The 12722-nt window shown below is 41.3% G+C and overlaps 1 protein-coding gene across 1 annotated transcript in view; it reads right to left on the minus strand.

Moving 5' to 3' along the window:
• Positions 1-582: 582 nt before the first annotated feature.
• The window catches only part of LOC124125168, a 225518-nt gene continuing 213378 nt past the window's right edge, over positions 583-12722 (minus strand). The window contains exons 35-40 of the mRNA XM_048402718.1: positions 8442-8655; positions 4274-4586; positions 2719-2809; positions 2112-2132; positions 1605-1718; positions 583-1384 (exon numbers count right to left, since the gene is read on the minus strand). Of these exons, the coding sequence (XP_048258675.1) occupies positions 1133-1384; positions 1605-1718; positions 2112-2132; positions 2719-2809; positions 4274-4586; positions 8442-8655 (1005 nt within the window). The 3' untranslated portion in view covers positions 583-1132. The remainder of the gene's footprint in view (positions 1385-1604; positions 1719-2111; positions 2133-2718; positions 2810-4273; positions 4587-8441; positions 8656-12722) is intronic.

Genomic DNA, 12722 nt, shown 5'->3' on the forward strand with positions numbered 1-12722 from the left:
TCGAATATTGACTCGTCACATGATCATTATTGGCCTGTCACGTGATGAATATTGACTCGTCTCCTAGAAAACAAGATGGCGTCTGGTACGAACATTGCACGGTTGGCAGCTATGTTACTGGAATGAAACAGGACGGTTCAAGGGTTCAAAAACTGTACGTGAATTTCGGTACAACAAAACGAATAATTACTCCAAACAAGACCCATGAAGATCCGGGGTAGAATAGGTCTTCAGCAACCCATGCTTGCCGTAAAAGGCGACTATGCTTGTTGTAAGAGGCGACTAACGGGGTCGGGTGGTCAGGCTCGCTGACTTGGTTGATGCATGTCATCGTATCCCAAATGTTTGGATCGATGCTCATGATGACAATCACTGGATTGTCTGGTTCAAACTCGATTATTTACAGACCGCCGTCATATAGCTGGAATATTGAAGAGTGTGGCGTTAAACAACAAATAAACAAACAAACTCCTGACGAGGTCAATATACGAAACAATCGACCTCGGACTCGACCCCTTCGACGGTCTGACCGGACCTCGGCCTCCATCACGACCGAGAGGGAATATACTGACGAAAACAACGTTTGATTTGCTGAAGAATATTTATTTTGGAGAAAAATGTCAATAACTATATTAAAAAGTACAATTATGCGATATATTTATACGTTCCTGTCTAGTGCGTGTTTGGTTGTGATAAATACCAGTAACACGTGCAGCGTTGATCTTGAAAACGGATTTAAATATACATGTCTTTTACAAATTTTAACTTCAACAAAGTTCATATTCAAATTTCCACTGTCCCCTCGAGTTATATGCGTGTCATGACGCTAATTTAAACATTGTTACAACAGCAGAATAATCTGTGAGATTTCATTAATAGAAACACACGGCCAACATTCATATATCATTTATCGTTGACATCCTGTCAGCAGTTTCCATCAATGGAAGCCCTTGTAATTAGATTATTAGACTGGGAATTTAATTTTTTAATTAACTGCTTTCTATCAACATTGAGTTAATTAAATTTTATCTTAAATCAACCATTTGCATGGTACATGTTATTGAGGAAACAATAAGTTCGTTTGAGCATTTTCTGAAAGACAACTATCTACAGTGTAAAGATTTCTGGAGTTCTATGGATCATAGTCTGGTTCCGGTTCCGGTTCGGGGCCGGGGGCGACGCGGCGTGACTTTCTTTTGACCGGAGACTTGCCCCTGATAAGAGAGGATGAACTGCTTGGTCTTTCTTCGTAATCTTCGACTGGTGTTCTTGGCCGGTCCGTTGTTGCACCACGAGTGAAGTCAAGACGAGTCGGTTGATATCTGGAGCCGTCAAAGCGGATGTTTGCCTCTCCGAGTTGTGGCTCACTGTTTAGGCTTTTTGTCTGGAGAAAAAACCCAATACAGTTAAAAAAACACCTGTCCTATCTAGAAAACTGGTCTTGGGTTTCAAAACCGGATTCGTCCTGATTGCGATCCTTGGAGTTTTATACCAAACTCGTGCATCACTTTAAGCCCTGATATCATGGACATACTTTTGTAAGCGGTGTTAAACTCAACTCTGCAATGTTTGTATATTTAAATAACAACACTGTAGTTACTCACGGCATTGTGGTCGTGAAGATGGGGCACCGGTCGCAGAGATCGTTCTGACCTCATCGGAGTTGTGGGGTCATCTGGCCGCCAACTGGACATGAACACGCCGGACAACCCACGGGACTGTGAACAGTTTAATATTAATATAATTAGATGACGACCTATACTAAAAGTACGTGAAAGGCCTACGCCTTCATCGCTACCTGTCAAAATCGCGACTTCTTGAGGCTTTCTGATTGGGGGATATTACTTTATATGATACAAGCTGTTTAGCGGTTGACCTTTAGAAACGATTATTTTAAAATACTGAAATTAGCATTTTTTTAAGCTATTTTGAAGATGAATAAAACATGATTTCTGTTGAAGAGCTGTGTTGTGAACATAAAGTCAATTAGAGAATTTCGTAATGGTTAACCTTGTAATTGCCAAATTTCCAGTTTAATATGTGCCCGGGTTTGCCATTGAAATTAAGGTTCAAGTTTATGTTGTTAACCTCGAGGTTGCATTGACACTTACCTTATGGCTTCCACTCAAGTCCTGAAAGAATTAATTACTTGTTTTTTTACTGTGTACGAGTAAAAACAAATATACATACTTTTTCGTTATTCATGACTGATTTCTGATTTCTGGTCAGAAATATAGAGTTGACTGAATAACGGTCGAGTCATGAACAAAGGAACCAGTGCATCAAATCAGACCATCGGGTATATTTATATGTACATTATCCAGGCTTGACTAATACTGCAGCAACTACAGACACGATGGTCTGATTTGATGCACTGGTTCCTTCGTACATTATCCAGGCTTGACTAATAATGCAGCAACTACGGACTGTACAATTATGACTTACTATAGGCCAGGTGGCCTGGGAACCCTGGTACAGATAAGGCACATATTGAAATAATTGAAAAGCAGACCTTTAATTGTGACGAAACAGCTACTACTGACTCTTTGTTTCGAATGAATAGCCCTCTTATAAATGGTTAAAAGTGTTTCATCGTTACTGAAAACACATGTTCAATTCAGACATGAGGACAATCTCGAAGCCCATTCTGGTGCCTTCGTCCCTGCTGAATTCTTGCTGGAATGTAGCTACCTTGGCTAAACTTCTAAACATACTTACATCACTGAAGCCTTCATTGATAAAGGGTGTTCTAGATCCCTCCGGTCGGATACGGAAGATCTTGTACAATATCAAGGACCAGTGGAAACGTCTGGAAAACAATGTGAAAACATTCTTGAAGGACGTGACAGTGATTACCTCTACAAAAGTGGTCATCTTCTTGCAGCGGGTCAGCGCAGTGTTAGACCTCATGATCAACAGGGGGTACCCATACCCATAAACCGTCATTTGGAAGGATACAGAGTCAAACAAAACCAAAGTGGCACATTCCTAGAACTGTGCACTCCCGATTCATTGTAAGCTTACAACCAGGCGTTCATGTTGGTTTTCTCAAATAGCAAGTACGTCGGTTTCATGATGTGGATTTAAAGTCATTACAATTAGCTAAGACATTTCTATTAAACTATAACAACAAGTTCTCAACAATGTTAATACGAGACACTGACACATACGAGTTAAAACATTGAAAGTTGAATCTCTGCAGAACTATGCTACCTGGTTGTGTATTTGGTTCAAATGCAGCCTGTAAACACGGGACGTATTGTATTTAATACACGGAAACTTTTAAGGGTGTACCATACATCCTTCCTAGCTTACAACTCTTCAGCCACTCCTTGTATTTAAACATATCATACAGATTATCCCGCAGTACACAATGCAAAGCAATTCAAAACTACACCTATTGATCCAGTGCTAGCCAATGCAATCTGCATCAGGAATTATTCGGAGAATGAACTCATTCGACTGCTTGAAATTTTGGATAAGTGGTCATTTTGGAGTGAACGTTCTTCAATGTCCTTCCAAGCGACATAGACTTTTGTTTCTTCCAATGAAAGTGAAAAGGATAATGATTTGGTCGTGTTAACAGATGGTATTTTGATAAAGAAACGAAGAATATAAAAAGTAATATAAATATATTTATGAAAAAGGTAACCACAAAGTCCAGTGGCGTAATAAGATTAAACACGCAGTAAACGTAAGCCATAACCACCAGTGATCAACCTTAACACACAAGCACATACAATAACCCACATTGAATTACCGTGTCACAATTAATGTTCTTGCACATGCCAGCTCACACCAGTTATTGAATCATGCTAAATTACCTAGGTTGACTGCATGCAGATTCTTCCTTATACAAGAGTTGCCGGAATCACAATAGATAAATATAAAGCTCTAAAATTTTGAATTTATCTATTCTTTGAGAAAATATACAAGGGAGGATTCTCCTGAAATGGATTCATTCGAAATATACAGAAGACCAGTTGTCAAGTTAAAGTTAGAGCAGAAATGAGATGTACTTAATAAAGTTAAGGCAAGTAGTTATTAACAAATAAGTATTTGCTATTAATATATTTTTCACCTTCAGCTAAAAAACTGAAGCGTGGAGAACTTATATCGTCTTGAGATGTAGGTCCTCTTAATACGAAATTTTGTATTTTCGGCATTTTGAATGGAATTGCAGACGAACATTATGTTTTATTGGTGTCTCCCTCGTTTCATACTCAAAAGGTTTTTTGATTGACGTACCCATGCAAACGTGCGCAGTACCTACCCTCGTTTGAGCATGCAGAGATACCAAGCTAGGAAGGACAAGATGATTATCAATATCACCGCCAACACAATCAGCCCGATCATCCATGCCTGCAACCCATCACAGTTGGGATTATCTTTTGCACATGCGCAGTAGTATCTGTTGACGTCATTGTAGCAGACGTACGGCCAGGAACATGGAGAGCTGCTGCACTCGTTGATGTCATCCTCGCAATGAAAGCCGGTCCAGCCAGGTGCGCACGCACACTCGTAGTAGAGGTCAAAACCTTCAGCACGGCGGTAGTTGTTGCAGTTGTACACACTTTCATCTTTGCCTGGAATTATGTATGTAGAGGTGTAAAAGGAATTAGGTGTGTGGCAAACGGGCACTTGGTGGATTGAGTATGGTATATATATTGTATGGCTTTTAGCATTATTCCAGCAATATCACGGCGGGGGACATTAGAAATGGGCTTCACACATTGTACCCATGCGGGGAATCGAACCCGGGGCTTCGGCGTGACGAGCGAACGCTTTAACCACTAGGCTACCCGACCGCCCCGGCACTTGGTGGAGATTGTATGATACGAAGCTGATCATTCTGTTATTCTCACAGCGAGGCTGCTCGATTTATTGATATCCAGATATATTTTTAACTGGATGTCTTATCAATTTTAGAAATGTTAAGGTTATTGTTAATGTGTTGCTTTCTTTCTCTGTGTCCAATCAGCTGTGAAATATATTTGTCAGTTGTTAATCAAACCGAGAAAAAAATGAATCCTAGTTTGTTTGATTTCAAATCCGTGAACGGGGAGAAGATTTCGAATCCCTTTTAACAACGTTTCTTTCAACCTGCACGATTGCGGGATGTACACGATCCGATCCGTGTTTTTTTTTATTGAGATAGTTATTCATAGTTACATAAGCAATCGTACTCAGTCAGTGTTTGTAAGCGGGGCTCTATCCAAGTCAAGTATTTTGAAGGCTGGCGTTTCACAGGGGTCGGTGTTGGGTCCCTTTTTATTCATTGTATTTGTTAACAACATTGCTGATGAATTAGTTTGCATAACAATACTCTTTGCTGACGATACAGCACTTGACTTTTCTTCACCAGATAATCAACTAGTTGAATCAACTCTAAATTTAAAACTAAGCAAGCTGTGTAACTGGGAAAAACGCTGCAGCTCGTTAATTAAATACAACCAAGATAAAACAGAAGCGGTTATATTTTCCTAAAAAGATGAATCAGACCTTATTACCTTGTACTTTGATGAATGTAAAATTAAGAATGTTCAAAGTCATAAACATTTGGGTATAACGTTTGCATCAAACGTAGAATGGTCTCCCACGTAGATAACATAATTAAATCAACATCAAAATTGATAAATTCAATGAGAAAATTAAAATTCCTATTGAACAGAAATACATTACACTGCAAACACGAAAACGTCGTTTTTTTCCGTATATGGTCATTGGACGGAAAAACGACTAAAAATTCATTAAAATTGATTAATTGGTTAGCGTCTAGAAAGTGTCCAGAAAAGAGTCGAGTTTTTCAAGCGTAAAATGGACGGAAAAACGATGCTTTGTGCTCCGCCTTGTACAACTGTTAACGGCCAATCAGATGGCGCTGGTACCCCGACGCACGTGATTCCTAAGGCTTCCTTTCGGAAGCTTTAGGTTTCGTATTTCTGGCATGCCTTGCTCTAGTATCTGTCGCGCGCAGTGCAGCGAGAATTGCTGATAAGCCAGTTTTGGATATGTAACATGTTAATGAAATTCAGACACGCGCCAAGAATCAAACCAAACAATGTTACCAAGTTTATTGTGTTTATTTTATATCGGATTGTGTTTTATTCGGTTATGATAATAACTAATTTTTTAATGTGAAATTTACGAGAGGACGAGAGGTCGGTCACATGGCGTTCTTCACGTGACTGCATTCTTGAAATGGCGTAAACACTGACTGCTTCCACATTCCTGGGGAAAACCCTTGGAATTCCCTGGTACGAATTCATACAGAAGCGTGGTTGCATGCATATATAATTTTCATAAGACCCCATTTCGAATATGCGTGTGAAGTGTGGGATGGGCGTAATGTAGAATTATGAACTTAGTTAGAAAATCTCCAACTAGAAGCTGCCAGAATAGTTACGGGGCTCCCAAAGTATACTTCGCACAAACATCTGTATTATGAAACAGGATGGGAAACGTTAATAGAACGAAGGAGGAAACGTAAACTATGTTTGTTCTACAAAATACAAAGTAATATTGCCCCAACTTATCTTAAAGACATTGTACCAACCACTGTAGGTTCAAATATATCATATAATTTAAGAAATTCAGATAATATTGAGATTCCATATACTAGATTAAAACACTCAACGTGTTCTTTTATTCCATCAGCTGTAAGGTTATGGAACACTATTCCAGCAGCAGATAGAAATTGTACATCTTCATCCCAATTCAAGACATACATACAAAAAGAGCAAGTTACTGCACCTCCATATTTTTTTCCTATGGTGTCAGAAAGCTGAATATTTATCATACTCGATTAAGATACATGAAAAGCCAGTTAAATTATGATTTATACAGATAAGAGATAAAATGTGATCCAATACGTCAATGTGGTAATCCATGTGAAACGCATTTCATTATTTATTAGAGTGTCCATTGTATGTCCACCAAAGAAAATCTATGTTAATAATAATTCGGGACATTTTACAGAACGCCGTGAACAAAAATTAAATTAGATTTAAGTTTGATGTTAAACGGAAATGAATGTTTGTCCATTATCGAAAATCAACATATCTTTAAGGCGGTGCAAATGTTTATTAGTCATACAAAGAGATTTGGGTAACACTTTAATGTAAATATACTAGTATCTGTTTTGTACATTTCTTTTGTTAGCTATACACTCATCTTCTTTTCTGTTTTCCTTGTATATGATTTACTGTACAAGCTTTGTAAATACCATGGAGAGGGAGTCCTAAGTTGGATAACTTGTTCCCAATCCATTTCAATCTGAATAAAATATGTTTAAACAAGTAAACAGGAACTCGATCGGCATCCACCCCGATCACGACATCAATGGGGTATGTCTTAAAATTTAAGGATTTATGGTTTTTTAATCCAACATTAAAGTTCCATTAGAAACGATTAATTTGGAACAGGTGGTAATGCTAAACACACTATGTTCTTCCATCATCTATGCTATCCAATGTAGTCGCCATTTGTAACCAAGAAACGAGCCAAGGCCTGATCCCAATGACGAGGAAACCAGCGAGTGCTCTGACCAATGAGCGCACAGATTACATCGACCAATCAGCACTATTTCTCGTGCAACATGTGCTACAGCCTTGGCGGCATCTAGTCTACCCATTGCTGTAATATGAAGCAACGGTAAGGTTCGCACACAGTACATGCAGGTTCGGAGCAGGGCTCATTTGACTTCCAGGAGCAGTAGTACACAGCCGGTGATGGAGGAGTGAGTGAGTGAGTGAGATCGGTTTAACACCGCTTTTAACAGTATTCCAGTTACATCATGGCGTGTCAGCTTAATGTGGTAGGAAAACCCGAAGTGATGCAGGTCTCAGTCGTTTACCACTTCGGTGAAACCCACCAGCACGGGTATGGTGCTGACAAACCTAGAAACATTATCGGAGCGAGCCGGGATTCGAACCCACAATCATAGGTTTCTGACGTGCCCAAGGGACGCAACTCTGCACAGCGAATCGCGGCGCCTTAGACGACTGGGCCACCCGTGACCCCCGGTGATGGAGGAGCGTAGAGTAAAAAACACGTGAAGTATGGACCATGACCTAAATGAAGTTGTAGCAACAATTTTCTGGGTCGGGTTGATAGTGAATATATCTTTCCTTTCGAGGCTCTTGTATTTGTGTGGTCTTGTATAAAGGTTGAGTATGTATGTAGTCTCACTGGACGATTTGATCAATATCCATGTCACAGATGCCGGGGGACACCAAGAGAAAACGTCACACGTTGCATAATGTGACGATTGGAATAGGGACGAGTCAGGGCTTTACCCACAAGGCTAACTGCTACCCCGATTAGCATATCATAACTTACTTTTACAGCTGCCCCCATTCTCGATTGACATGGGTCCTGGTGCGATGGGGCGACGGTTTAACTGCAGGATACGGAGCAAACAAACAAACGCTATAACTTACTTTTGCATGTTCCTCCATTCTCGCATGGCCTCTCCATAACAGTTGGTTTGATTGTGATGACATCCGAGTATACCCCTGCTTGGTCCTGGGCGTACACACGAACCTCATCGTAACCATGGTAACCAGTGTCAGGTTGGTACTGGAAGGTCCTGTAAACCCAGTTGAGGGAGTCTGGAGGGTGGGGGAGGAGGAGCTGGTCACAGGGGATGCCGCTCTGAAATCAGTTCAATATACTAGTTGATTATTACGCTGGTTTCATTACTATAACAATATATACTGACGGAAAAAAATAACTGTGTTTAATAGAAAGTGGTGTGATTGTCATGTTATTGACTATAACAACATAATATGTTGCCATTCGTCTGATGTTTTATCATAATGTGTGTTGTTTAATGCCGCACTCAGCAATATTCCAGGTACATGACGGCGGTCTGAAAACTAATCGAGTCTGGACCAGACAACCCAGTGATTAACACCATGAGCATCGATCCACGCAATCGGGATACGATAACATGCATCACGATAAACCAAGTCAGCGAGCCTGACCACCCGATCCCTTTAGTCGTCTCTTTCGACAAGCATAGTCGCCTTTTACGGCAAGCATGGGTTGCTGAAGACCTATTCTACCCCGGATCTTCATGGGTCCCTGGGAATTGAATGTGGTGCTTAACCATCTCAACAAAATAAATCAAATCCCAGGTTGGGGCTCTGAATATCTTTTGTTGATCTTCAAGCCTGCATGATCACAATAAGTCTATCCACTCAGGAAGCTTGGTTCCGTCACCCATAGTTAAAATGGAGCTGCTAGCTGCTACGTAGATGCTTAAAGTTGAACCCTTCAGATTCCTTGTTCATCTAAGGTGACACAGGAATTCTTCAACTTGTGGTGAAGTGGCTTTAACAGTTGTGAACCCCTTGGATCTCGCAAACTGGTCACAAATCTTCAATTTATCTTCAGATAGACTTCTAGTAGATCTACAAAACCATAGGATACATACTGTCTTGGCTGTTCTGGTTTAGTTGGGTTGAACGTGATATGTTCCAAACGTGAGGTTCGTAGACATCTTTGATGGCGTGAGGGTGAAGTAGAAGGTTTGGCCAGCTTTAAGGATGGTTTCCCTGCCAATGCGACGAGCTCTTGAAATCAAGGTTCTTCCTGGCTAATAAGGTGCGACCAAAGGTAGTAGTAGGAACAGTTGTATCAGTGCTGTTGGTGAGAGCGCCTGCTATCTGTCTGTTGAATCTGGTTGCAAATATATCTGTTATGTGCAAGAGTTCTAGGATACTTACCACTCAAACAATATTCAGAAATATTTATATATATAATTTATACTATTCTACTCAATACATACACAATGTATAATCTCCAACAGCGCCAAATAAGAATTGGTGGCAGCGTGTTAATACATACTTACAATTCGACTCCGTTCAGTCCTCCTCTCTCACTCACTCATCTAACCGTAAAAAACAGCAAATTACGTCACAACCAGCTGATCGGCTCTCACGGTAAACAAAACGTGACGTCACAGCTGGTCACTGAACTAATATTAACTTAGATATTATTTTATAACACAAAGCATACGACTAATATAATCAATTAAGAAACTGAATGAAGTAAAGGAAATTAAAATACGACACTTTATGCAATAATTGTAAGGTAACCGAGGGAACACAAATATCGATGACGTCATGATTCCAAAATGGCGCGGCCCGGTAGCCTGGCATGTCGCTCTGTGCAGTCCGTCAGCGAAATACCAACTTAAGGTAATTTACGGCAAATAAACATAACCCCTGCGTCTATTAAATTGTTACTCACGTAAACACAAATGTTAATCACAAATTAACTTGGAATAGTGCCTATAAACTGAAGATAAACAATGAACGAAAACAGGACAATGTTACTCGCGATATCCTAGAACTCTTGCCCATAACAATATCCATCGAGTTGTTGACATGGAGACCCCAGCGCCCAGTCCAAAGTAGATGAATTTAGTTGGCTCCCCAGCCGATTATCGAGACATTGGCGTAGCGGTGGTTGAAAGTATGATGAAGCTGAAGCTGCATCTGGTAGACCGAGGCTGAATATATAATTCTTCGGTCTGAATAATTTTACAAACCATGATGATCGCGACCGTGCGGACGTACTGCAGTGTTACCAGACGGGACGTCGAGATCATTGGGAGCATATGCCAAATCAAATCCCAAGCATGAAAAATGTGGGATGATTTGACCTTCCCGGTTGATCGTCGCTATCCCGCAGTTCTGGTAAAGTGACAACTGATTCCATTGTGGTGTGGTATAAGGGCTCCCATTCTTGTATGGAGGAGACGATGAAGGGTGGTGCCTCCCTGTGAATTATTCTGCATGCCGTCATGTGAGGTCTACAGTAGTTAGAGACTCGGTCACATTGACGTAAAGCTTCAGTCGTCAGATCGTGCGATTGCAGCATTACGTACAAGTAATATGCAAACCAATCTGTAAAAAGCAATGACCAGCATAGTCGAGTTGTTTGTAGTCAGTGACTTCTTGACATGTAAATCATCCCGCGCAGGAAACAGGAATACTGAATTCTTGCCGGGACGAGGTCCAAGCTCCTTACACGGACAATCTAGTGTCAACTGTGTGGTAGATAGACGAAGTGGTGTCCCAAATTCTGAAGCATAACGGTGTATATGCAGTCAGTTCCCTGGAGAATTTGTGACGTAACCGTAACTCCATGATACCAGCCTAGTTCGTCAAGGGTGAAAACTGGACTTCAGTAAGATGGCTGCAGAGAGAATGGTTCTACATCGTTCTTTTCCCTATTGCAGGTATATTAAGACGGAAAGAGATCATTATCACCTTATTTTGTACACTAACCATCTGGTATCGATACCGTTACTCCTGAAATATCCCTCTTCCTCCTCGCACCACCTCGTTAGTCCAGCCAAAATCTAACTCCATAATACCAGCCTAGTTCGGCAAGGTTGGAAACTGGACTTTTATAGTCAGTTAACTCCCTTGCCTGGGGAAGATGTTCCACGGTGAGGGCGTAGTACTCTCATAAAAATTCACTGTAGACATGATCTGTACCAAGGCTTTAGTAAAGGACCGATGATATGAGAGATTACTTGGTAGCAACCATGTCAATGTTTGACGCAGGTACAGCACTCTTCTTCGCTGCTGCTTGAAGATTTTAGCCATGGTCTGACGGTGAAGTGAGCGATTTGCTTTTCTTAGATTATGAAAGCATCTGGATTCTTTCTGCTTGTGAAACCGGTTGATATGTGGAATGGTCTTCCTACGTGGAGGGATATTCCCCCTGATGGGATGATCTTCAAATACAAGCTTGAAAACATCCTCATCTTGAAATAGACAGGAGGCGTTAGGGTTCGGAGCCATGGCCAGAGAATTTTCTTCAGAAGTTGAAGTAGGCTGCGTGAAGTCTTTTATTCATCGTCTTATATGCTGTATATCGAGTATAAATGTTGTCAGAATGCAGAGTGTCTGAACGTTTAAGAGTGCGTGAACCCTTGAAGTTGCATGAATGCTGGGGGCTGCCTGTAGGTTGGGTGCTGCACGAAGGCCCGAAGCTGTGTGAACGTCTGTGGCTTCGTGAAGGCCGGAACCTGCATAAAGGTCTGTGAATACGTGAAGGCCGGAACCTGCATAAAGGTCTGTGGATATGTGAAGGCCGGAACCTGCATAAAGGTCTGTGGATACGTGAAGGCGTTAGTGTTCGGAGCTGTAGACAAACGGTGTGAGATCCGTGAGATCTGTGAAGTCTCCTCAGAGAATGACGTTGATAAATGTAGGGTGTGTAGAGTCCTAAGTCATCCTCAGGTGATGCTGCATGGCAAGTAAAACTTGCTGGGTAACGGTGAACATTGTAGGCTGCATGTAGGCTGAGGCTGTGCGAACGTTGTGGAGTGCGTGAACCCGTGAGGCAGAGTGAAGGTCTGCAACGTCATGAAGGAGCTGTTTAACATGAGTGGTTGTGACTGCTTGGATAGTGGCGGAACCGCAGTCTGGAGCTGCGTAGAGGTGGTGGGTGATGTTGGAGGTGGATGGCTGCGCACAGCTATCTTTCTTCTGAGTTTTTGAAGAAGACTTCGTGGAGACCCTCTGTGAACCCCTTTACGGTGAAAAAACATTCTGCTCTGTAGTGGTGATCACCTTCGCATAGTTCCCATTCTTAGTTGGAGACGATGAGGAAGAGGATGAACTCTTCTTCTCCGCCAGAGACTGCAAGTTCTTCTTCTTCGACTTCGAGGAGCCCTTTAAAAGGGAATCAACATTTCT

This window comes from Haliotis rufescens, unplaced genomic scaffold (assembly GCF_023055435.1).
Source record: "Haliotis rufescens isolate VD_foot unplaced genomic scaffold, xgHalRufe1.0.p SCAF_29, whole genome shotgun sequence".
Lineage (NCBI taxonomy): Eukaryota > Metazoa > Mollusca > Gastropoda > Lepetellida > Haliotidae > Haliotis > Haliotis rufescens.